Source organism: Amphiprion ocellaris, chromosome 13 (assembly GCF_022539595.1).
Source record: "Amphiprion ocellaris isolate individual 3 ecotype Okinawa chromosome 13, ASM2253959v1, whole genome shotgun sequence".
NCBI lineage: Eukaryota > Metazoa > Chordata > Actinopteri > Pomacentridae > Amphiprion > Amphiprion ocellaris.
The window spans coordinates 32218633-32245733 of record NC_072778.1 but is presented as its reverse complement, the minus strand read 5'-3'; the positions used below and the strand labels follow the sequence as shown (position 1 = coordinate 32245733).

At 41.1% G+C, this 27101-nt stretch overlaps 1 protein-coding gene across 1 annotated transcript in view; it reads left to right on the top strand.

Moving 5' to 3' along the window:
- tenm1 (teneurin transmembrane protein 1) overlaps positions 1-27101 on the top strand; it is a 188429-nt gene that overhangs the window by 77524 nt on the left and 83804 nt on the right. The window contains exons 6-8 of the mRNA XM_055016602.1: positions 10535-10708; positions 22892-23094; positions 24792-24999. Of these exons, the coding sequence (XP_054872577.1) occupies positions 10535-10708; positions 22892-23094; positions 24792-24999 (585 nt within the window). The remainder of the gene's footprint in view (positions 1-10534; positions 10709-22891; positions 23095-24791; positions 25000-27101) is intronic.

Below are 27101 nucleotides of genomic sequence, written 5' to 3'. Positions count from 1 at the left end.
TCAAGAATGACTGCTCTCTTCTTACTGATACCCCCTACATAGGATGCAAATGGTTTAGTCCACATGTACGCTTTGACTTATCACTCTAACTACCTTAATGCTGCAGTTACACCAAAATTAAACTTATCCTTTCCCTTTCTATTGACCAAAAACACAACTGGCTCAGTGTTTCCCATTTCACTGGTCAGAAAGCGGATGATTTGCTTTTTGGTGGGAGGGATGGATATGTGTCATAAGACCACCATCAACACCATTGCAGAATGTAGGATTCTTTAAGTGACGAGTCCCTTCATATGACTGACTGTGGAAATCTGCTCATATCTTGATAATGAGCCCAAGAGGGTGTTTTGGACAGCACTAAAGATGGAAAATGAAATAAACCAAAATTGTGAGCAGTGGCTGGTGGTTTAATCACACTAGATCACATAAATGCAACTTATTTATTCTTCAGACATACAGGTGGTCGATAGAATGAACCTGGCTGTCAGCTGATGAAAGTTCTTCAAGAAAGTAAGTGATGCTTGCTGTTGCCAGATTGGTTATATGGTTAGTTTCCAATTATACAGACAAAGTAAACACTGAAGATGTAGGTATGTATAAAACCTTTGCAAATAATGTTGACGCTTTCAGGAAAAAAAAAACTGTGAGCTCGTGTAACTGAGTTTATGTGCCTCTTAAAAGTTAAATATGTAACTTTTTAGACGAGATAGTTGACCTTAAGCCTCCATCCTGCCTCAGATACAGTTAAATTATTGTGAGAAGAAGACTTTCCTGGCAGGGACAACCTCTGTAAAAGGCCTCCAAGGTGTGGTTTGATAAGAGAAACTGGTTTGCACTGGTGCACGACTTTTTCTTTACACACCACACGACTACCCAGCTTTGTTCTTCTTCAACACCAGCGCTCCAGGCTCTCATTTAACTTGTTACACTTTAATAGCAAGCGCAGCAGAAACTTTCTTTGGAACCTGAGAAAACAAGAAAACCGGTGATTTATTTGTCCCGGCTTTAGCTAAGGCCATGTTTGCCGTTATCAAAGCCAAAGCCAATCCCTTGTACCAGCAGGACACATTGTGCAGTTTACTGTTTTGAACAGTGCAAATTATGAGAGACTTAGTGAAAGCAAGCTAGCTGCCACTTGACAGTCATGATTTGATCTAGCTTCTATTAAAGAAATAAAACTTGTCATGAAATTTGTGACTTATAAAGGCGAAAGTGTGGGAAAGAATTCCAGCATATTGCTCTAAGTTTTCTAAAAGCAAATTTTCAATATAAGCTAGTTTCCAATTCAGTTGCTGTGTGCAAAGTAAATACTGTAATTAAATGTCTCAGCAGAAAGACAGAGTGAAAAACTCCTTGACCTGATTTTTCAGTGTACCGATATGAAGGACAAAAAATCCAAGACTTTGAACAAGCAGCAAATAAAAGGATGGTCCAGATCTAAATTGGAAAAGGTTAAATGTGCTGATTCACTCTGGTGAAAATCTGCTACTTTTATTGAGCCTGAACTGGGGCCCGCATGCAATCAGACAGCACAATCTGCAAGCCACTGCACAGCATACTGCACTCTACGGAGATGGTTGTATGGACCCGGTATAAAGTGCTTCAGGAGTTTTGAACTTTTAGTGATGTAATTTCCTGAAGCTGTTGCTAGGTGACATAGAGGACAAAAGCAGGGAAAATGAAGACTCCAAATTTGTGGAAGCAACTATAATGATGAATCCAATGGCCTGAAAAAATACTGTGTACAGTGCACTATAGTGCATTCATTAGCTTGTAGCCACATGGTACAGTAATAATAACCCCAGCGGAGCGAACAGTCTGCATAAAGGGGACTGCAGTCTGTTCTAATGGCAGGTGGTGGGCAGGAGGCCAGAGATTGTGTATAGAGGTAATGTCAGGGGGTCAGCTGTGTCCGGTGATGGCTGTCGGAATGAAGCTGTTTAGGTGCTGAGTCGGCGTAGCCCTAATGAAATGTTACCTTCCCCCAAAGGAAAGTTTTTGAACAGGTGGTCGCCTGTTTGTCTGGGATCAGCGGCGATCCTCTTCATTGTGCAGCTCTGTCAAGGAGGGCAACTGGCAACCAATTATCTACTCAGCAATGCTGAGTGGGTAAGATTGGCTGCTACAACTTGTTTCCAGTAGTGCCTGGAAACTAGAATCCTTTCTATTAGGAGTGTTCTGGCCCTGCACAGTTCAGTTGGACACAAAAACGCTGTCACACAGTGACTCAATCACAGTGCAGGAACACCGCGGCGTTCTGCACTGTGCATTGGCTTTATTTTCTTTGTTTCAACAGATGTTGTTAGCTGTTGCATAACGATAGCTCATATTTACAGAACTATTACCTTTTGTGTGTGATTATGTGTTTGTTTTGCAATAAATACTGTACGTTGTTCTTAAACCGCTCATTTCTTTCAGCTTTTATGTCTCAAAAAAATAAAAAAATGTAATTTATTGTTATTCACTTTGATTGTAAGCAGATTAAAATACATAAAAAGCAGATAAAAATACAATTATGTTTGATATTTATGTATAAAAAAACACCACTTACAACCTGTATTTTAACCATGTATTTAATCTTTTATGTTTTCATTTGCAGAACATTTCTGTGTTCTTTTTCATTTTTATCTTAAATTTGTTTTAATTGAAACATGTTCAATTGCAACTCTTTCCTAGCTTTTTTACTGCAAAGTATGCATTCCTTTAGTGCAACACAAATTTGGGTAAGATACTGATTCAAACTTCTTTCCTGCTTTACAAAATCTTAGTGTTTTTTGGTAAAAAATGAAAAACAACGAGCCTTAAATGCTTCTGTTTATGAGTTCAAATGTATGTGTGTATAAGTGTGCGCAGGTAGATGTTTATGTGACTTTGTGATCTGGATTGTGTGTGTGGAGGCGAGTGCTTCTCCCAGCTTCTCTCAGCCAGCTGCTTCATGCCTCATTGGGGTTTGTATTGATTGGTCCAGTTTCTCTTTGTTTTCAGCCCTTTATTTTAGTCGTCTGATGCAGCTCTAAGAAACCCGCTGGCCTTTGCTAAAACTACCCTAACAGCTATAGAAGCCTTTGGTAAAATTGCTTTAAATGGCTAGACAGTCTCTGGTCAGAAAGCTCTGAATGGTGAGAGAGCCCTTTGGTAAAATGTCTCCAGAAGGTCAGAGAGGCTGCAATGAAAAAAAAGCCTCAATAGCTCCAATAGTTCACCAGGCAAGTACATGCTCACCCACATGCACACGGACGTGCACGGCAACTTACATTCACACACTCTTTACTTTCTTATCCTCTCTGTTACACTGTCTTACACACACACAAGCGCACTTACCCACCCACGCACAAACATGCAGGGATTGAGCTGTATGCGAGTGGCAGTTGCGAGTCGCTGTTTGTCTGCAGTGTCTCAGCTCTCAGTGTCGGTAGATGGTGGCTGCCTGGAGGGGAATGTAACATGGCGCCGATCTCCTGCTCATTTAACACTATTCTGTCTGTTGTAACATGACTCAGCTTTCAGAAAAGGGACCAGATCAGTAAGACAGCAAGTGGGAGACAGACAGAGGGAGAGTGGAAGGGAATGGGGGGCTCTGACAGAAAGAGAGAGGAGGCGTGATTAGAAATGAAAGAACAACAGAGAAATGAAGCAGAAAGCTGTGATCCGTTGGACTTGGTGTACTGTCGCCATACCATGACTAACTAGATAACTGTGACAGTGAGTTTTACTGGTAAATAAACACCAGGATATACGGCAAATCTCATCATTCACGACGTGAGAAGTGTGTCGCCACCTCCACTCTTCCTTTATCCCTCTTTTCCGACATTTTATCCCTTTATCCAAACAAGACTTCCCTTCCCAGATTAGCAAGGTCAAACTAATGATGAGTCCTGAGGTTTATACCAGTCGAGAGAGTGAGGCGCCAGGCTCACCAACACGCACCGGCACACAGCGACGAAATGTCAGCAGACAGACACTCATGCACACAAACATACACACTTAAACAGTCATGACAGTGGTATTAGTAGCTTTCAAGGAGTTGGTGGAAGGGGAGTAAGAAAAACACTTTAGCACCTCTCGTCTGTCAGAGTGAAGCGAGGGTCGACAGGCGAAAAGGCGGGAGGGCAGTCGGACCCCCAGGCTCTCAGTCTCTACTCCAACGTTGACTTAGACACAGATTTGTTTTATTGGCTCTGAAGTCCTTCTCCTTCACTCTCCTTCACACTTGTTTTCCCCATTTGTCTCTCTCCTCTTTCTTACTCCCCTCTCTCCCTCTCTCTTCTGTGTCTTTTATCTCCCTCTGCCCTGCTTTTCTTTTTTTTTCTGCCTTTCTTTCTGCCATCCGTCAGAAGTTTTGGCTTAGCTAGAGGCTGACACAGCCATGCAAAACTTGGATGAGCAATTGCCTTTACTGTACATGCTAAACTACACACTAAATCGAATGACTGATGCTCTTGAAAGTGTTTGCTGCTGGGCAAAGCCAGCTGTAGTCTTTGGTTGTCAGACGGAATATAGTTGGCGGTTAGCTATGTCTATGAGCGAAAAGAACTTGGCAATTGGAGCCGGGTGTGTTTCCGCTTGTGTGAGTGTATTGATAAATCATTTTTAACTGACTGCAGTGCTACCTTGGCTGTAATGCTTATCGATAGGACAGTATATTCACAGTCAATCTCACCCATTGTGCCCTGCAGCTCAGCCCAGGACTGTTAGAAATACTAGATAACTATATGTAGTGTAAGACAGGCATTAAACAGCAATGGACACACACACACACACACACACACACACACACACACACACACACACACACACACACACACACACACACACACACACACACACACACACACACACTCACACACACACAATTTTCTTTCTCTATCTCCTTCTCTTTCTCCCACCACAAGTGTGAAATCTAATCATCACTGGAGCCCACAATCATTTCTATCTAATCTGCAGACACACACATGCCTGACAACAACAATACCAACGACTGCAGCAGCAACTGCAAGCTAGCATTATCGTCGCGTCTACCAGCTCAAATAATCTGCTTTTTAAAACATGCCTATCTTGAAAAGAAGAATTCATTGATTCGTAATTTATCACAGCTCCGATAAAGATGCGTCATCTATACATCTTTGGATCCCTGCTGTTAATGCACAAAGCCCCTAATGGAGAGGCTATCTGTGCAGACTTGCTAACTTTATTCACAAATTTCTTGTTTTTTTCCCCTCCATAGTAGTTTTTTTTTTTTTTTTTTTTAAAAAAACAAAAAAAACAAAAACAGCCATATCGAGCACCCCGCTTTCTTTTAATAGTGAACTGTCTCAGTCTTCTCCCTACACCTGGCGTGCTTCTCTTCTTCAGCCTGCCTCATCCTCCACACACATCTCAGCAGGTTAGCCGACAGCGAGGGTCTACTACAGAACCCCCTCACAGCAGCGCAGTCCTATTACCTCAGGCAGTCATCTCACTGTCACACTGATCAATGATTCATGTGTGCGAGGGCCTCGGCCTGTTAGCTCGCTGCACTGCTGCTCATTGTCGCACTGTGCTGCTGCTCCTTCTCTGGTTATAATGACTGGACTCACTCCAAGAACTCTCTCTAACATGTGACGGTTATGTGGGTTTTTTTTATTTTTTATTGCTGGAGCGCATGAGAAAAAGGTGGACACTGAGAGGGAGATGGATAGACGGTGCAGGAGGAAAAGAGTGAGAGTGAAGGTTCACGCTGGGCACATGCTGCTCGTGTAACGGACTGCACGCTGCGTCTGTGTTTTTGTATGAGCAAGTATGTGTTTTATGTGTCCTCGGAACAGATGAAAAATGTATCAGATGTTGTAAGTGACAGAGTTGAGAAAAGGAGAGGAACTATTTCTTCTACTGCTGTACAGTCCCATTCTTAAAGTTTCTTTTGAGATGTCATAAATGTTCCTTAGAAACACAGAGCATCCTGGTAACCGTGTGGTTAACACAAACCTTACACAGCTCAGTGTCACTGGGGGACCATTGTTAGTGATGTCCTTGTTTCCTCAGTGAATGAATGTACATGTGTGGATTCTTGCGGAGAGTTAGATGAGACGATTGATACCTCTCTCATCTGTCTTTAGAGAGACTCAGTTACTGTTGGCCAGAGCTAGTCCAGTCTTTACACTAAGTAGGCCTGCAAGTATTTTCACTGACTGAGAAATTATTTTCTTAATCAGTTAATAGTTTAGTCTTTAAAATATCAGTAAATGGGGGAAATTGTAAATCAATGTTGCCCAAAGCCTTAGATTCAGTTTACTGTCATAGAGGAAGAAAGAAACCGGAAAATATACAAATTCAAAAACCCACAATCAGAGAATTTAGACGTCTTTACTTTAAAAAGAAAAAAAATGCTCAAATTCATTAATCAATGATCAAAATAGTTGATGATTAATTTAGTAACTGAAAAATATTCCATTTATCAGTTGTTGGAGCTCTTACACTAAGCTAAGTGAACCAGCTGTTGGCTGTAGCTTCATATTTACAGTATATATCCCTGAATTTCCTCAAATATATTTCCACAGTGACAAACTAGTTTAGCAGTTTGAAGATGTAATTTATTGGACAGTTTGCCCTATTGAGGTGAAATTTAAAATTGAAATGGCTGGCATTCATTGGGATCGACATCAACACCCCGTTACTGATTAATTCTGTTATGATTCCGCTCCTGCTCCTGTTCCTTCTCCCTCTTTCTCCCTCTTTCTTTCTTCCTCCTTGATTTTCTGCATCTATTTTGACCTGTCCCTTTGGCTCCCTCTGTCTGTCATCTCTTTCCCTCTTGTCTCTCTCGTCCCTGTCTCTTGCTTCCCTTCTCACCTGTCTACACTCACCTGATTACTACACCTGACTCACATTGCAGTAATCAGCTCACCTGCCCGCAATATCTCCTGTTCACTATTTAAACCCTGCTCATTCATTCACTCCCTGCCGGATCATCGACCCACATACCCTCAAAGACTCACATCTTGTCACGGACTCAAGACATTCTGTTGGATTTGCTTTTGGACTCTGTTTTCCCCCCTCCTGGATTTTCTCACGCATGGACTCAGTTTTCTTCCTGGTTTCTCATCAGCTCAGCTTCAGTCTCTAGCCAGTTGTTCCTTCCTCTTCCCCATTTGCCCCTGGATTACCTCAGCCTGTTTTCCCCTCTGTATTCAGTTCCCCATCTAGTGAGTACTCCTCCTTAATTTAGTTTTGTAAGTTCAGTTTAGTTTTGGTTGACTTCCATTTTGGTATTCATAGTGGTTATTGTCGAGCTTTGAGTTGTTTGGTTTTATTCTGTTCTCTCAGTTCAGTTCTCCATTTATGTATTGGTTTTGTTTTTTTGATTAATTAAATCTATAAGCCTTCATTCATCTGTCTGTCAGTTTCTGTGAGTCTGCGCTTGGGTTCCCCTGCTAACCTCGTAACAAATTCAGCCCTGCTTAGTTCTGTTTAACTTATCTCCTTACATTTTTACCTACACGAGCATGTATGTTTGTCCTTTTATCAAGCTAGATAGACAGCATACTGAAGCAGCTGTTCATTTGACAACATAATCCAAACCCAAGGTCCACTTTCTGGAACTTGTGACAACAATGTAACTTAGGCAACCAACATATCTCTATGACAACTGAGCCAGCTCCATCTGAAAATGCTGGTAAGTGGTTCTTGAGTCAAGATTGTTTTGTCGAAATAATAATATTTCCAAGGTTAAGAAGAAACCTTCATGCTCAGCAGTTGCTCATCTTTTTTTTTTTTTATAATATACTGATACAACGGCACAAGTTTCATGTCGATCCAGGCCATGGAAACACTCCAACAGCCAGTCAGCTGCAGCAAATGGATGAGACTCTTGGTTGCAGAGTCCTAGACATCTAAAATAACTCCCACTTTATCTGTATCCCCAAAACATAAACCGAAATTTAAGCTTCAGTCCCGTCCTTGCTTGGGGCTCTGAGAATTTTTAAATACCCAGCATTAACTCGAGTCAAGTGAAAACAACAAGCGCGTCCTCAACCAGTCTTAATATTACTGTTAGGATATCAGATCCACAAGAGCACAGACTTTCACTGTTTGCTGCCTTCCTCTCCTCGTCACATTCCTCGGTCCTTGTTCCCTCCTCGCCTCGGTTTACGTGCACGCTCTCTGACTGTGGATGCTAAGTGTTCTGGCAAAAGGTCAACAGCCATAAAACAAGAGAGCGAGAGAGAGAGAGACTGAGAGAGAGGAGAGGCTGATGAGCAGGAGCAGAAGTATGGTCTGAGGGGCTTTTGAGGAGGGATGGAGTGGTAAAGAGGAGAAGGTAGGAGTGCTGGTGAGGACTGTCACTGCAGAGTCATAGCTGGAGTGGGTAATACTTGGCTAACAGGGGGAGTTTGGGAGAGAGGGAGGGTGGTGGCACCAGAGAACAAGGAGAGCAAGAAAAGCCATTCAGATGAGAAGACGTGAGCAGAGAATGGAGCACGAGAGATTGAATGGTGGAAATGCTAAATGTATCAGTTTGGGAATAACTTGTCATCCCTCACTGAGCACTCTTACAGACTAATTTATGAAACTATGATAGGTTGTTCCACTCCACTGCGAAATATAATGCAGTGCAAACAGTGATGATGAATGCAAACCTACTTTTGCAATACTATGTTTCATGTTTAATCCTAATAGAGAGGAGTTGATAATGGGCTTCCAGGAAATCTCAGATGGATTGTCTCCAAATCTGCCATGTGCTTCTGACTATCATCAATATGTTCTTTTTTTCTCCATGAGTTTCCTTCTACCTGCCTGTTTTTTTCTTCCCACCTGTCAAAAGATGCAGTACATACAGTACCAGACAACCAGAGGGGATTTTGCTGGAAACTAAACCCATGAAATTGAGTGTACAAGGCAGATCATTTGGGTGACTGTTTGTCGCTTTTTTTCTTTCCTCAGCATCAGAATGAGTCATCACAACTAATTTCACACCGATGTGTTAATGAGAAAATACCCCACACTGCATCTTTTAAACTGAAAAGAAGCAAAACTACAGCGTTGAAATAAATAGTTATTTAAAAATGAGTGACTCGTACTCCCACTGATGTGAAGAATCTGTACGTGTCCATGTCTGGTCTCGTCACAGGCTGACAGTTCAATTAGTCTGAACTAAATGATGCATGACGTCTCCCTCATGGCCCTAGTAATCGTCAGTGTTCTGCTTTGAAGAGCTCATATTGTGCATGAGTAGATAGCTAAACCAACAGTGGCTTGGGCTAGTCAGGAGTTGAAATGTATGATTTGCTGATCCCCATAGATCCCAGAGTGCAGCATGGGACCACGCCGGCTTCAGCTCTCAGAGCTCATCATAGATTTGCTGTATTTTTCTGAGAAAAATGGCTCCTTTCTGCTGTGCTTCTGCAATGGGGAAAACAACTGAAAATGGCTTTCAACTATCTGGAGTTTTAATTAGGTATTCCTCATCAGCCGGGGGGATGGAGTGTGGGTGAGCGTGTAGGTGTGTGTCCATGCGTGCATACATGAAAGTAGCAGGTACGCAGCAGCGCCGTACCTGTGTGATTGCGTTGGTTTATGCCGTATAATTGTGGATTTGTTTTTCTAAGCAGCCATTTTGTGCAAGTGTTAGCAAGCTCGTGTCAAGTGCTTTTTCTGGGTGTCGGCAATCAGTAGACAGAGGACAGACAGTGAAGATGTTTGAAGTCGTTAGAAGTTCCTTACCTTGATCTGCATGCAGCAGCCATCCTCCGACTGCCACCAGCACATAGTACCTTTGTGATTTGAGCCTTTGCTTTTGTTTGATGTTCCAAATGTGTCAGAGGAGGGGAAAAAAAAAAAAAAACCTGCAATGATGTATTTCATTTGCTTTGTTCTTCCCTATCAGCAAAGGCACATTACCTTTTTGGAAATCTTTTAAAGTAAAAAAACTACTACAATCATGTGAACGGGACCTTGTGATTGGTCGGAGCAAGTCGAAGGTTTTACTGAACATTTTATTGACAACCATGCAAGGCGCTAATTAATTTCCTTAATGGGCAGGTGTTAGTTGTTTTTATTTAACAGCATGTCGGATTGTTGTCCTAGTAAACATTTTTATGAGTGGGAGGGGAACCCAGTATCCTCCCGTACCCTTTGTTGTTTGAAAGGCCCATATGGATTGTGAATCGGCAGCAGCTTTCAAAGCATCATTAGTCATGCATAAAAGACTGTGTTACCGCTTTAATACCAGCCTTGGGCGCAGACTCTGAAGATCTGCTTTAATTGCCCACCTCTGCCACGTTCTGTGTTATGTGCGCATGAATGTGTGCGCATATATATGTATGTGTGTGTGTGTGTGTGTGTGTGTGTGTGTGTGTGTGTGTATTTGCTAATTGTCCGCTGCTTGCTGGGCACTAATAAGCACATAAAGAGAGTGAGCGCTCTAAGATGGGCATTAAAGAAGATTCAGACACGCCCCTCTACATGCCTTGAATAATGATCTGTTCTACCTGTTTTTCCCCTCCCTATGGCTGTCACTGTGTGTGTCTATGCGTGTGTGGGTGTATTGTGTGTGTAGCGGTCCACCTGTTAGGTTTGACCTGGCATCTGCGACATGGCGAGAGCCAGCTGTATGAGAACGGCCTGAGCTCAGCGGACCATCAGCAGGACGACCGCAGCAAAACCAGACCCACCAGCTCCATCCACCTGCTGGACACACTCAACCCTGAAAACACACACGCTGGTGACAGAGGTGAGCAGCATACACCGTAATAACAGATGTTCGGTGCTCAGCTATCGACAGTATTTGCCCGTGAGTAACAACAGAACAAATGTAATACAGTAGTTTGAAAGTGCTGTAAATATTAAATGTATTGAATGAACACATCAGCAATGCCTTAGAGTGTTTCACTTCAGTTTGCTTTAACTGTTCCTGCTGGATTTATTTTGTATCGACATTTTAAGAGCAAAAAGGCAAATGTGCAGTCCAGAGGCTGGTTCAATAAGCACTGTTAAGCCATACTTATTTCAATAAATCAGGATTATTTTAAGGACACAAGGCAGGTTTCATTAAATCTAACCTAAGTCACCATTAAAGCTCAGCTTGGATTTTAGTAGGAGTCAAATGATGCCACTTTTTCCATGGCAGATGCCATAGCCAATATCGAGAGAGCTGATTGATGACTGATATGCCAATATTCTGTCGTTGTTGCTGTGTTTTTGCATCAGACAACAAATCATGATAATAACAAATGAGGCACAAATTGCTGAACTTAAATGAACATCTGTGTCTCTCTGATTTCTTAAGTAGATCTGCCCTGTTTATTGCACTTTCTTTGAATCAGCAAATCTATCAGCTAAGCAAAGATCTACAGGTAATTCAGAAAAACACTAAACTTTGCCAAAAAGGAAGCGTGAATGAAAGAAAACAATAATGCCGGAGTGCACTTAACAAGAGCATTTGTAAGCAGACAGCATCATCTCCTACTCCTGCTCTGTTAATGTATTGAAGTCTGATGCTGTGGTAAGTGTACTTTGTCACTCCCTGTTGTCAACACACTGTGCTCAAGTGCAGTTAATGGATTTATGTTAGCTCATATGCACAATGGAAAACCACACATTAGCTGCAGTAGCTGGTCAGGCCCCAGTAGCTGGTGCAGACCAACTCAACGCTGCCTCTGTTACCCTCCCCCAGTAGTTGGCCATTTACGATTATCTCCAAATGTCATTTAATTGGGTCTATCAATAGTTTTTAGGCTTAACTGCATGTCAGGCTTCAGCATACTGGTTTTGCCAGTTGTCTTATTATATTACTTTTTGCTGCTCATCTGTCAACATGTTAAATTGTCCATTTATTTATGTAGCTTCAATTACTTAATAATTACATGAATCTTTTAAAGCATCTTTACATTTTCACCACTGCATATCTAAAGAAAAGTTCCATAAAGTCATTTGCAGCACCAGAGAAATTTGTGCTCTATTCATTTGACTTAGCTGATGTCACTTGGCTAAGTTATCGTCAGCTGGAGATGAAGACAGTTTTAAAAATGGTAAAAAGGAAAATCTTGGGGTGCATCATCAGAAAGAAGAGACACTACTTTAGCTGCTACTAGTGTAGTCCACCCAAATCTCCAACTGTATTATGGATATTGTACTTGCAAGAATTTGAGAAAGGCTAAGAGTATGTGGAGTAAATTCATTTCACAAAAATAGAAAAAAATTATGGTCCTAAAGCCTTCTTTTGATGTTTGAAAGGAAACAAATTCAAACTGAAGAGCAGATTGTCTCATTGCGCAGTCATGAAGGAGTTTTTCTTCAACCTTCAAATGGTTTTCCAGTCGTTCATAACGCTTATGTTTCTCCAAGACATTTGACATTTTTCTAGTTTCTCTGTATGCACCTGCTGTTTTAGAATTAACTTGACTAGCCTTAATTTCTCTAAAGATTTCCTTTTCACTTGCACAGACACCTCTTTGCCCCTTGCATTAAGCTTCACCTCAGTATAAATAGCAGCTTTCAGTCAACTCTCAGCCACGTGTGTGAGCTCTTTGTGCATGAATCAATGTTGAAACGGCACACATGTGCCTAAGAAACATTTAGTAGCCAACTGCCTAATTACTTTTGGACAATGGCAAATTGTGCAGAGTGCGTTAAAAGGGCTTTATCTCAAACACAGTTCTTTCAATATTGAGGTGAACCAACTTGGCACTTTAACGTGGTATCCATTAATTCCTTTCAAATTGAGTGCGTGGAAGCACAGAACGTGTAGAACAATAAATGTGTAATTGCCCAAATATTTATGGTCCTGACTGTACATGGACATAAACATGTTCAGTCAGGTCACACCCTAATAATTTCTCCACCTTTTCAGGCTATTCAGGTCCTTGCATTTCTGTCTACAGAAGTGCATTGGAACAATTTTTACTTGAGATTTTTAAAATATTTGCAAAATGAGAAAATTCTTTAAATATACAATTTATATGGCTTTTAAACTATACTATGACAGGAATGTATTGAGAATGACTTTCAGTATCCAGTGATGCAGATTTCAATCAGTTTCTCTCACATTAGGAATCAGGTTTAGGTATACAACACAGTCAGCTCGATGAATGATCTGATACAATAGAAAGACATCAGTTCAGAGATCAGCCTTGAACTGATTACTCATTTATTAGAAAGGCAAGGTAATTGGTTAATCATGTTCCCTCTTAGCCGGTACGTGAGTGGAATAGCTGCTCTCCACTCTGCCTTCTCTCAACTAGCCAGAGGAATTACTAACACCAATTTAACCCCATGATATGGGACATTAATTGTGAGTGTTTCAGGTCATGAAGTCAGACAGGACACAGCAACCTTCATGCTTGGTCTAACTCTGATGGATATTACATCGGATGCTGTCGGAGGCCCATATTCAGCACTTACACAGTGAATGCACGAGCCAAACTGCAACCCGCTGCAATTTAGGCAACCTGGGACATCCCTAAAGCAACTATTCTTGATGAATCCTCACATTCTGAGGATTAACACTCTCATCAGTAGCTAAATCCTCCAATAGAGCATGCAGGGGTCATGGAATTCACTTCTGAGTGTTGCGTCACAACAATCTATTGTTTCCACTCCTATTGCTTTATATGCTTGATGAAAGCTGGGAAATCAAAATGGGCAAAGCTAAGCCGTTGATGCGGGAGGGGGGGGCTCAGATTAATAAAATTGGCACGGTGGAGGTGGTCCCTGGGCCGAGGAGGACCAGAGAGATTAGAGATTAGGCTGTAATCCAGTGTGGCAGATTATCACGCTCATCCTGCTGTACCCATCACCTCTCACACCAAGAGACCACACAATCCCCCAGATAACACTGCAAAGGATGGTGAGAGGAGGCTGCGGGGAATGGGAAGGGTGAAAAAAATGTGCCATGGGAGGGAGAGCGGAGAGTGAGAGCGATGGGAGGAGAAAGGAGTGATTGATGGATACGGAAGAAAGGAAAATTAAGAAAAATTAATCACTTTAGAAGCAATTTTCCTGATTTTTGTCTACAAAACATGCAAACAGAGTGCTATTTTTTTTATTTTGGAATAAATTCATTAATTCTAGATGCTCTGCTATAAACACAACATGCTAAAAGCGGGGGCTTGAAGATAGCTAAGGCGGATAGTTATCACTTTCGGCTTGTTTTGATATAAACTGGTGATACTGTAGGGAGAGATGAAACAAGCTTGGCAGAATGATTGGAAGGTAGTAATCTTCTTGTATTCTTGTTCAGGTATTTTTAGTGTTGTTGTTTTTATGTCAACTTCAATGCCATAAAGATAGGCTCCCTCAAAGATAGGCTCTCCGTTTGATTTGTTGGCTCCGAGCCGAAATCAGGATCCGGAGCCACTGAATTCTAATGTACCTTATGAGGCAGCTTGCACCATGGTGCTAGATGCTAATTGACATGTTGTGTCATCTGCGTATGACTAGTGTCATATCAAGCCGTGCGTACTGTGTTTTATGTTCCTCATGCTATCTCTCCTGCAGTTTTTAGAGATCACCAGCAGCCTCTTCTTAGCCCTCCACACATAAAAGCTTCTCTAATTAGTGCTACATTAATTTCCACTCACCCCATGATAATCAACCTCAGGCTGAAGTGCAGGCATGAATGAGCACGCACCTCTTTTCCTTCTCTTTTCTCTAGTTCTAAATCTGACATTCGTGCACAGCAGACATGGCCACACACAAACACACAAGCACAGACACACATAGAAATTCCTGTGGCGTAGATGAAAGCAGAAATGCCCAGAGAAGAAGTCTTCTGTCAGTGGATTCCCTGCCTTAATGAAGTACATCAGAGTTTGAGAATAATATTTCACTCAACGTGGAACGTCGGATATATTAATGATATGAAATGATACAAACTGACATACAGTAGAGTGGCATATTGCCTCATTATAATGTGAAGATGATGAAATGCAGAGCTGGTGGAATGCCATCTGAACCTATGTGATTATTGAATAAACCGCTGTATGAAAGGAGAGTTAGTGCTGAATTGTTTTCACTCTATCTGATGGTGTGGTTGGAAATGGTGTGTAGATGGATGGAATGTGACACAGACAGAGAGGAGGGCTCTTAAAGAGCACATCAATATTCTAGACTGCGTGCAGAGAGAGTGGGGGGTGAGACTGAGCAGTGTGTATGAGTGCAGGAGAGTGAGAAAGTGTGTGCGTGTGTGGCGAGTGTGAACAGTATGTGGGAAAATCCGGCATGAGGGTGTGTGTTGGAGAAAGAGAGGAGTGCACGGGGTTGTGCATGTGTGCAAATGCTGATGGACTGGTCCCTGTTACACTGGTCTCATTGATTTTCTCACGCTGGGATACAGTCTCGGGATGTAACACCCACACACACGCACTCACACGCACACACACACACAGACACACACACACACGGACAGACATGCATGCAGAGAGAGTATAGATCATTTAGTGAACCCCCTGCTTGAGCGCCTCAAGTTGAATAAGCCTAACAGCAGCAACATGTCTGTCTGTTACTCACCCTGAATTCCAAACATCTCATCCAAATATAGCTGAAAGAAATTAGACGGGATTTCAAGCTGCAGCCAGTATTTACAGTGTAGATGACATGTTTTATCAAGAGCAAAGGGCTTTGAGAGTGGTAGATTGATGTCTTAGACTCTGGCATCAAAGGCAAAAAAAATATTATATATTTATTATGTATATATGTATAAAATATGTATATGTGTGTGTGTGTGTGTGTGTGTGTGTGTGTGTGTGTGTGTGTGTGTGTGTGTGTGTGTGTGTGTGTGTTTGGTAAACATACTCATTCTTGATGAAAAAATATTCATTATGACCATCCATGGTTAAACATGTATTTGTAAGTTACTTTAACATTTCCATTGTTCTACGTTATACCACTACTTCACTAAAAAAATAACTATTTTCACTACATGTATCAATACTTCTTATTACATTAAGCAAAAACAAGTACATTAAAAAAATTGCATTGAGCATTGAAGAAGAGATTTAAAGTTGTTAAAAATAGCTCTGTCCTAATCTGCACAACATCAAAACACTATTTAGACATTAATGTATCAATAACAATTATCTACATCACAGCATGTAACTAAAAAAAATTGCTCAATAGGGCAACTTGTCTAAAGAACAAATACATTTACTGTGAAACTGCAAGTTCTTTGAAAGTACATTTCTCAGCTAATATGTCTGTTTTTTACTAATCAGGATTGTTATGGAGTATCTGTGTATTTTTATATTTTTACATTGTTGAAATTAGGACAATCACAATTATAGTTTTTGCTCCCAAAATGCTTTTCTCATTGAAAACTCAAGCTTAGGACATATAAATACAACTACTGATGTTTGAACTGGATAAATCAGCCATTAAAACACCTTATTTCACTCTTTACAAACTCATTTTTGGTCACACATTTAAGTTGCCACGTTGCACTAATTGAGTGGAGACTAGAGGCTTCTCGAGGCACAGCCATCTAGCTAGCATCTGCTAGAGCCTGCTTGCAAGGTGTTTAGGGACCATCTGTAAAATGGAGCATCTGGACATATGTAGATGTCCAGCAAGTGAAGCATTTTGGGTACAGTTTTATCTAAATTTTAAATCTTGGAGACACACTAAAGAAGAACTTTCTTTGGACCCTCAGCATTAGCACGGATGTAGCACTTCATGGAAGTGTAAGCAGCATTTCAATGGGAAGGTACATTAAAATGATTTTCCCCTGAATAATCATGATAAATAATTATGGTTTCAGTGTTGATCAAAATAATCCTGATTATCATTTTGTCTATAATCGTGTAGCTGTAGTTGTGTTGATGTTCTTACTTCACTCCTCTGAAAACATGCTTTTAAATTTCAAATATGTTTTTAAAACTGCTCCAAAACTGGGGTAAAATCTTTCTTCAACAGAGGAAAGAATCTGAAAAGTCCCAAGCTAATGCAAAAAGAAATAACATACATTTTCTTGCACAAAATTGTCTTTGCTGTTTGCTTTTTTGTGTGTATGAAATACTTTTTCAAACAACTATTTTTCAATCCAAGACGGCAAATTTTGTCCGTGGCTTAAACACTCACACATTATCTACTAATATTATATCAATCCTGCTTAACTCCTTCCAGGCTCCTGCTCAGACTAGATCCTTACAAGCTTTAATGCAGGTACTTCATCCATGTATCAGCTCACTCCGTGCGTATTACATGTGTAACATTCTAAGTGTCATGGAGTGAATGAGTTTGTGAGAAGGCAAACATGTCTGTCACAGACGTAGCTGGAGGCCTGATGGTAGAAGGAGAGGACGAGAGAGTAATGGAAGGCCCTAAGGCCAAGAGCATTATCTTCTCCTGACTCTGACTGACACTCATTACGGCTGCACAGTTGAGAGAGGAGGCTGAAAGCTTATTAAGCCACCTGCTCAAAAGGCCCTTAATTGAATCCAAGTAATTATAGAGACCTTGCCCATTGTGATATTTTTATTCATCCTGCGGCAAACTCAATCTTTTGTGCATTTGGAACACTATTAATGTTGTCTGCACCAATATGTGTGAGATTCGCACGCCAGCCTACGCATCAGTATCGACTGTCACGCACACACAGTTCTGGTCCCCTTAGACACGTCCCGTCACCGAGACCCCGGCCACACTTTCAGTCTTTTCTCTGCTTCATTAGAATCTGAGGGATAATAACATTAATTGCGAAGACAGTTTAGTTCCTTTGAAAATAGATTACAGGTGTAATTGTTTTACCTGAATAACCCGTAGGCAAGAGAAATTAATTAGACCTTGTGTCCCAAGTCCTAATGTAGTTCGTCTCCTTCACTGACTTCACACACTCGACACACAAAGACGCACAACAGACAGACAGACAGATGGATGGGCAGGCAAACTGGCGGCGTCTTTTAGAAACGCGCCGTTTTGTAACACGGATAAAGGACGACAAGATGTGGATCATTAGAAGTGGGCGAGGTTAAGAGTTCGGATGTAAAAGCAACCTGATCCAGATGTCCTGTGGCCTAGGAACCTTTCAAGGGCTAATTTAACAGAAAAATGCTGCAGTGTGTACACGTGTTTGCATATTGTGGGTGAACAGTGTCAATGAGGGCATTAGTTGTGTTGTGTGTTACACCACGCTGTACCACCATTATAATTGGCTGAGGCAGCATCATCATTAGAACGTACAGTATGTTGGTCATAGCAGACCTGCCCACTGACGATTTATCATTTCCATCAAGGCCGCGTTGTGCTTGATGGTAGACATGAATAGGCTATGCAACACTTTCATCGCCCCTTTAAACAAGCTCAACATTTTGAAATAAACCTTTTTTCTTTTTTTTTGCTTACAACTTGCTTCTGCTGCCAACTAATGATGAAAAGCACAAGAGGAGATTCATGCGATGCCATTTATTTTTATTTTTATTCCAAGTAACTGATAGCGAGTGTGAATTTCAAGCAGCTTTTCCTTATTAAAGCTGCAAGATAGCAAGGCATGAAGGAATTTTACCTCCCGTTTGCATATTGTCTTGTTTAAGAATGTATTTCCTTTTGCCTGCCAGGTAGGAATAAACCTAGATTTGCTGTTTTTGAAAGATGTGTTTTTTTTTTTTTTTTTTAAAGGATGGTCTCTGGTTTAGTGCAGAGGTACAGGAGTGGAACACATTGATTGACAGCAGTAATCTGAGCAGCTTGAGAGGCCTGAAGGAGCCTAGTCACCATGCAAACTGTCTGGTTTCTGTGGGACTCCCAAAAATGCCTCAATCCTCCTCTTTTTTTTTTTTTTAACTAGAACTGCAGTATTATTGTCTACTGCTGAGACAGAAGGAGCGAAAGAGATAGAGAGAGATGGAAGGAAGGTTTTTTCCTCTTTCTTGCATCAGCAGCTGTAACTTGAGACCGCCACCTCCTCCATGGTTCTCTTATTTTCTCCCCCTCCTCTTTCCACGACTCCCTCACCCCACCGTAGACTCTCACCCCCACCAATCCTCGCGGCTGACCTGAGCGCCGTTTTTCTGTCGCCTTGTTGCATCAGACTGGGAGAGGCGCTGTACAGTAATTAGCATCAGAAGGACTTGCCTGCTCAACTGCCCGCCAGCCTGCCAGTCAGCCTGCTCGTCGGCCCGCCTGTCTGCCTGCCAGTGTTCTGCCAACTGCCATGCCCTATTCATGTCCTATTCATCTAGTGCTGAATAAAAGACTGCTTTCCTCGGGACATCCATCCCTCTGCTGGCCTTTATATTTTGTGGGGAAGGCACAGGAGCGAGGATTAGCATTAAAAGGAATAGACTGCTGAGGTAGACTCGGCAGGAGAGCGTGAATGCATACCTTAGTTCTGCCAAGCTGCTTTTATACTGTTTGGTAGAGATTTTAGTACAGGAGAAATTTATGCTCCATACAGGACACCTGTCTGTTTTTCTGCTTTTATTACAAACCTTCTATTTGTTCTCATCATTCCCTCACTTTGTCTCCCCTCCCTATTTTGTCACAGCTCAATCTAGTTCAATCAGTTACCAAGTTAATCATTTTACTTTTTCTCCAGTCCTGTAGTTCATGGAGGAAGAAGATAAATGAGATGGAAGATAAAATGAAAAATCTGGCATTTATTAGCATGATATTTGACATTTTCTGAGAGTAGGTCTGATGAGTAGGAATTTTTTGTGAGAAAGAAACCAGAGCCTAGAGCTCAGAGCTAGAAATGCCAATATAATATGCAGCATGCTTATATGCTCATGTTGATAATAGTAACATGCTGATGTTTAGCAGGTATAATTAGGTTTAAAAATGTATTTGCTTAGGTTTTTCACATGAGCACATTTGAAGATGTAATAAAATAATAAATCCCCAATTTCCAATAAGCTCATTACAGAAAATACTGTGTTTGCTTTCCAGAGTCAACAGCAATGATAGCAGTTGTGTGAGAATGTGCGCTGGTACACTGCAGTGATACTGAAAATAATATTAGTATCAGTCTGCTGATGTGCTCATAGCCACAGTGTGATCATGCTGCTACTTAGCAGCAATTCACTTTTTTTAATATACCGCCAATTACCAAGAAAAGTCAACTCCAAGCTCAAGCTGAAGACCTTACAACATCATATTACAGATATATATATACACACACAAAAATATTTAAATAACTTATAGGTCTATGTGTGTGCACACACACATACACCCACGCACTCATGCTTATCATAACATCTCACACACACACAAAACCACACACAGGACTGCCCTCTTACACAATATACACTGCACTTTAGCTTCACAATCACTACCCCATTTATGATGTGACATTTTCTCTTTTTTTCTAGTGTTTTTCAAGAATGTTCTTTATAAGGTCTTATTGTTATTGCACAGCCTTGAGGAACAGTCACGTTGCATTTCACTGCACATACTGAGTGAGCATGTGACAAATAAACTCAACAAATCCAAAGATTCCCTTTGAGCAAGCTCTGTGGCGACAGTGAGAAGAAGAAACTTCCCTTTCACAGAAAAAATCCCTCAACAAGGCTTTGGGAGGGCAGTCATCTTCCTCGACTGGTGGGGGTGAGGGGTGAGGATAGCTGAGAGAAATTAGACAAACAACGCATCAGAGAACAAACAGTGGTCATTTATACCATCCTAGGTTAGTGTGTTGGCATATATGCTAATTTGTAATAAGCGGTATCATTTTTTATTTTTTTTACTTCAGTTAATGATAACAGATGTTTTTCTTTAGGATCACTGCGTATTTGCTGCATCATTTTTGGCTCCAGTCATCAGTCAGCTGAAATCAACACAACAGTTTTATGAAATGGTGATGGCAGCAGAGCCCAACTTGGTGAAATGTAAAAAATTCTGAAAACCCAAGGCTTTGAAATTATGGACATACCTCAGATTATTAGAGAACAAAATGTTGGTTTGGACTGTGTGCAGGATTGTGATAACGTATCACAGCAGCACAGCTCATTGCACAACCACCTAAAGAGAAACGCACATTCAAGGTTTTTTATGTGTTCATATTATTTTCAACATTGTAGATTAGTATTGATGATGAGCATTACAATGTAATTCCATGTGCATTCTTTTCTAGTTTTGATGTCTTCCGTTTTAATCTACAATGTATAAAATGATTAAATTCAAAACATTGAATGAGAAATTGTGTCCAAACTTTTGACTGGTAGTGTACTTTACATCCGTTTGCTTTTCTCCTGCTCGCTGTGCTCACATGTACTGTGTTTTAATATGACTGAATTGCCATTTTTGTGTTTAAATAATAGAAAAACTATGATTTACTGACCGAAACATGACTTATTAAGACTATATGTTGACCAAATTGCTGCTTCACCCTCTAAACTCTTGATTTTATAATGTTGACGCCATCAGCCATCTAAAGACAACTGAACTCAGTTATATTTTCATAAAATTTGAAGCTTCTTCCAAATATGGAGAGAAATTGCACAAGGAGGGAAGATGTATAAGCCTACATCTTTTATTCATTTTTAGCATGTTGTAGTCTCCAGTTTCTCAGCCGTTTTACTCTTTAATAAGTAATGTTTTGTTTCCATTTCAAAATGAGTTGCATTATGCATTATGATATTGAGTTTGCCAAAATAAAATAGACTTTTGAAGAGAAAATGAACCCATTAGATATAATGGATTTATTTATGCTTTAATCAGTAGAAGAGTTAATAGATTAATTGGGAAAACTAATCATTAGCAGCAGCCCTAAACACCAAGTATTTTGACCTGATGATGGCACGAGAGAAAAAGTTTCGACTTTTTTCTCAAAAGCACAAATGTCATCTTTGTGTGGTGTTGGAGGAAAAGTCAGAGAATCACCAGAGTCAGTAGGATTTACACCCTCTGTGTTATGAACGTCTGTGTAAAACTTCATAGCTGTAGTTATTAAGAGATTTGGAACAAAGTGGCTGACTGACTGACAGAACAACAGACGAACTGATGGACACACCAGCACTGCCAGTCCTTGAGCCGCTTGCTGGCGTGGCTCAAACGTACCTCAGAAGGCTGCACTCTCTACTTCCCTCTCTGTGTGACAGTACATGTGATATACGCTGGCCAGCCTGTGGGTGTGCATGGTGTCGCCATAATGGAGTGGTAAAGCTGCAGGCATTATAGATTGAGAGCGAGCGGACTCGTCCATGAATCTGCCCCTAACTGTTCTTCTGCCTTTGTGGCGGTAACGATCGGCTGGCTCCCCTCTGTCACCGTATTTCCTCCATCTTAGTTTAGAAGCTGAGATATATCTCTCCATAAAGGCCGACACAAAGAGGGCTGGAGAGCCTCGCCTGCTCCCCAACACAAAAGACTCAGGCCTGTTGGTTGATAAAGGCTTATGGAGAGGAGAGGAGCTGATGGCCAGGGGACTGTTGGAAAGACCTATTCTCTTCACAGACAAAGACATGCTCTCACTCAAGACACTATCTGTGTGCCGTGACGCTGTTTGTGAATGCATGCGTGCCCCTGCCCTTCCTCACTTCCTCCTCATCCACTGCTCTCTCTTTTTGCACACACACACACACACACACACACACACACACACACACACACACACACATACACAGAGAGAGAGAGAGAGACTCTTTCTTTCTTGTTAGAAGATGCTAATATAGCACATGACAAAACCCCAGTAGACAGGTCTCAGACAAAACACTTCCTTTTTAAGCAGTTCATCTTTATGCAGAGCCCAACCAAAGGACTGCTGAAGCTCGGCCTCTTGAAAAGCAGGATTTTCACCAGCGCTTAGTCACTCCTGATATCTATTCAGTCTCACTTGATTAGCACAGCCGCTGATCACACTGATGTTTAGGACTCAAGGTTGGTTATTAATTGCCTTCCCTGATGCAGAATAGGCCTCCCTGTCCACCTTGATAAATCTGCTGTATGTGACTGAACAGTATCACCTGTCTGTGGTTTTTACCTGCAGAGAAATGGGTGAGAGGCCGGGCCATTGACCGTGGCGAGGTCGACATTGGAACTCAGCAGAGCCAGGCAATCCCGCCGGGGCTTTTTTGGAGGTTTCATATGACTGTGCACCATCCGACCTACATCAAGTTCAATCTCTCGCTCTCACACAACGCACTGCTGGGGGTCTATGGACGCAGGAACATACCGCCTACACACACTCAGGTAAAGAGGGCTCCTGTTGTAGCATGCTGTTCACCCAGATGGGCTTGTTTGCTCTCAACTACCACAGATCACATCCACAATAATGCACCTTTTTCCTCTCCATTTTGTACTTTCATCCACACTGAGGTGTTTTTGACACTGGGCTTAAGCGCTTATTCAAAGATGATTACACGGCACTACATTTGCGCCTCTGTCCAGATCGCCCGATGGGATATTTTAACAAACAGACACAAAGGATTTCTTTTGTATAGACATGAATTATATTTGATAGAGAAGTTATTATCATGGGTAAATAAATATTGAATTTGAAAATCTATTGAAAAGTATTCTCATATATGACGATATAAATTAGATTTTTTTTGTCTGCTTGCTATTAACCACATTCAGAGTCTTTGTTACTTGCCACAATTTGAAGCTATTTCTGATTCACTGTCCCCAGTTTGATTGCTTATAGATTTCTTTTACTACAGAAGTAGAATTTGCAAATCCATTTGCTGATTTGAATCATTTTGTTCAGTTCAAATATCGATTTGTAGTCAAACGTGTCCATAAACTGTGTTCATGCATGTTTTGTCAGGCAAATTTGTGAGAACATAATCACAATTTGATCAATATCACAGTGCGGCAGAGCATGAATTACTGTCTGCTGCCTTTTTAACAGGTAGCATTTATGAGCCATGAACAAATCACTATTTTAAAACTTGCTCTGACAACAGAAACAGGAAATATGTAAATGAGAACAATTAAATTGTGAGTTGGGCTATATTAACACACACAGTGTGAGAGATTATGGAAAACACAATCAGTCTATGCGTGTATTACTCTTACCAGATGTTGTCTGCGATGCAACATTTTCTATTTGCAAAAGCATTCAGAAGAAGAGATGGGACAGAAATCTTTCCAAAATTGACGTTACAAGTGCAAATATGCATTGTTTTTTCAAGTCAGTGACACTTTGTATGTGTCAGGCACACTCCCAGAAACAATACGCACACATATATATGTGCTACACTGTGTAGAACATCGTTTTGCCATGTAAGGAGCACGTATACAGACAAAAATACAACACATACTGAGTCATCTGCTTTTTAACATCAGTGTGCCCCTGCTCTCGTCTGCATGAAGAGGTCTAATTAGCTGTTTTTGACACTAGTGTGACACACAGCCCTCAGGGGGAATAAGACTCAGCAAGTGCCTGCTAGTTCAAGGAGGTTTGAGGATGGATTTGAGGGGAGGGAGAGATGACGGTGGTGGAGAAAGTTAAAGAGGAAGAGAAAGAAGCACAGAGAGGTTCAGACAGATGAAATAATAGTGTGTTCTATTGAAAGCCTGGGTGGTACAGTCTGCCCATGCTATTAGCAGCATGTCAAGTTGTTGAATCAACCGCTGTAGAACACATCTGGTGAAGGTCTGAGAGGACATGGACGAATATTTCCTTTCTTTCCTTCGTAATCCAGTTTTGCATTTGATATGCACATCTCATACTGTTCCATAACTCCCTGTATACAGTTTTTCTAACAGCATTCAATTCACACAACTCGCACAACAATAGCCTCACACCACTGCACAAGGTTTGCCTTGCAAATAGCTGTTGCATTCATGCATTTTTATTCTTTTTTTTGTGTGAATACGGTGTCATGCTCATTCCAACTGGGTGATAACGCCGTTGTCTGATTATGTTATTGCATTATGTTCAGTTCGACTTTGTGAAGCTGCTGGATGGTAAGGCCTTGCCCAGGTCCTTGACTGATCCCGTCTCAACTGCCAAAGCTCCCAAAGGCCTGCTGTTGAGCGGCCTCCAAGAAACTGGTTTCATTGAGTACATGGACCCCGGCACCTGGCACCTCGCTCTCTACAATGACGGACGCAACCTGGAGCAAGTACTGCTCCACAGCACCCCCATAGGTGAGAAGGGTTATTACACATCCACCAAAGCTGAGACTGTGATACTGAATGTTTGTTTTCTGATTATACTGTAGTTATCAAATTGCATTACATATGAATTCCACTGATAGTGTCTCAGGGTCTCTCTTGCTCTGCTTCCCTTTTTATCTGTTGATATGCCAAAACATAAAGACAAGGCCATGAGTAGTTTGAAACTCATTGGCATTTGAAGGGAACTTTTCCTATTATGAGTGTGAGTTTAGCATGGCAGGAGACAGGTGTTCGAAAGGGGAGGACAGCTCCTGTAGTAATGACAGGGCTTGCTAACTGCAGCTCATTGCTATGACACACACGGATGGCAGTGTAAATTGAAGGATGTGAATAATGCAAGAGTACGTGGCTGAATATAGACAAGTGGATAATTACCAGGGCAGTTTCTCCACTCCCACTTTGTCCAGTAGTCCTTAAGAGAAGGCAGTGTTGAAACAACCAAAAGGTTTTTTGTTTTTTTTTTAAAACTGTTGAGAAATGTAGTGGCGCAGAAACATCATGAAGACATTTATTTGTAGCAGAAAGGTAATACAGCAGCATACTGCATGTGTGTATGAGATGAACACGCATTACAAGCAGCACTCTGTGAAAAATAAAAACTCTATTTTGAGATTTTTTTTTTCCCTGCTAATGTTGCATTATGTAGTTTTCATGTGATTCAGAAAATGATCAGCAAAATGGCGCACAGCTGTCTCGATGCTTTTAAGCTAAATATGTGTTTCACCAACCCTCTTAAAAGCCCAAGATGTAAGCCAATCAGTGAACAGCTCCATGGAGCCAAAACATTGTACTGAAGACATCTTTCATCATCATATTGACAGAGTCCTTTTTACAATGACTGACAGCATGCGACAGCTAAACACAGATTTTATTTCAGAGCTGTCAAACATTTGTTGACACGTGCGCTGTCTGTAAAGTCTGGAATAGACCAGACCTTTTTTCAGTCACATATTTTGAGCTAAACAGCAAACAGGAAACCTTTCTTTTTTTTCATTGCCACTCTTCAATAATCAAAACAAATATAGACACAGCAGATGGCCTCGGAATAGCAGCCTTAACCTGCTACGGTTTTACAAAATAATTAATCAAATGATTTAGCCTGAAAGAGGAAAATAATATTAATGGATTGATGTCAAAGTTCATTTCACTGATCATTTACACCTCTAACGAGGGTTACGAACAGACACTGCATTGTTTCGCAGGCAGAAAATCAAAACCACTGAGCCACAGTGTAGTAAATTCTAATAAGAGACGCAGTATGCTGTAGCCTGAGAGATGAGCTTTATTGAGAGATGGGGGAGAAATGAGATGATCTCTGTCAGGAAATCGAGCTTTTCCGCAGCAAATAGTAACTGGATACAACAAAGAAACAAAGTATAAATAAGAGAAAAGGTGAAAGACAGCTGTAAAAATAAATAAACAGAAATCAATGTAATGTAAGAAGCAGGACACAGTGATACATGGAATGATGCTGATTGCAGTTAATGAAAGACATTGCAGCAGTGGCACATGCATCCGTCTTGGCCATAAAACACGCACGAGCAATGAGGTATGCGGTTCCATACGACACAAAACCCTGTCCTGGATCATCACAATAATAATCATTGTGATGAAGGTAAAAAGAAGAAAGAATTGAGTCGAAATGGAACATTCAAAATCCTGCCAGTTTTCTCTGCTGATAACTGACCTTTATCAGTCAACAGACATTATGTTGTTCTGTCATCTCTTCACAGACCGTCACACACAAGCAGAATGCAGTTACATCTTATTTGGTGGCTACAGGACAGAAAATTGTAAACACTGATATAGATACTGTAATATATGCAGATATGTGTGTGTGTGAATGTACAGTATATTCTACAGTCAGTGATTCTGAAGAGACAAAGTGAGAGATCATGTGCAGATTTAAAAATAGATGTTATTGTGTACTTCGGATAGCTTAATCCGACATATTTTTCTGTTTAAAAAAACAAACATCCTCCTTCACTGCCATTTATATTCACATGTAACCCTCAAAAACTCCGGCTTAATGATTTCTGCCATTTTGCCACCTCCACTCCAAAAGCTGTCTT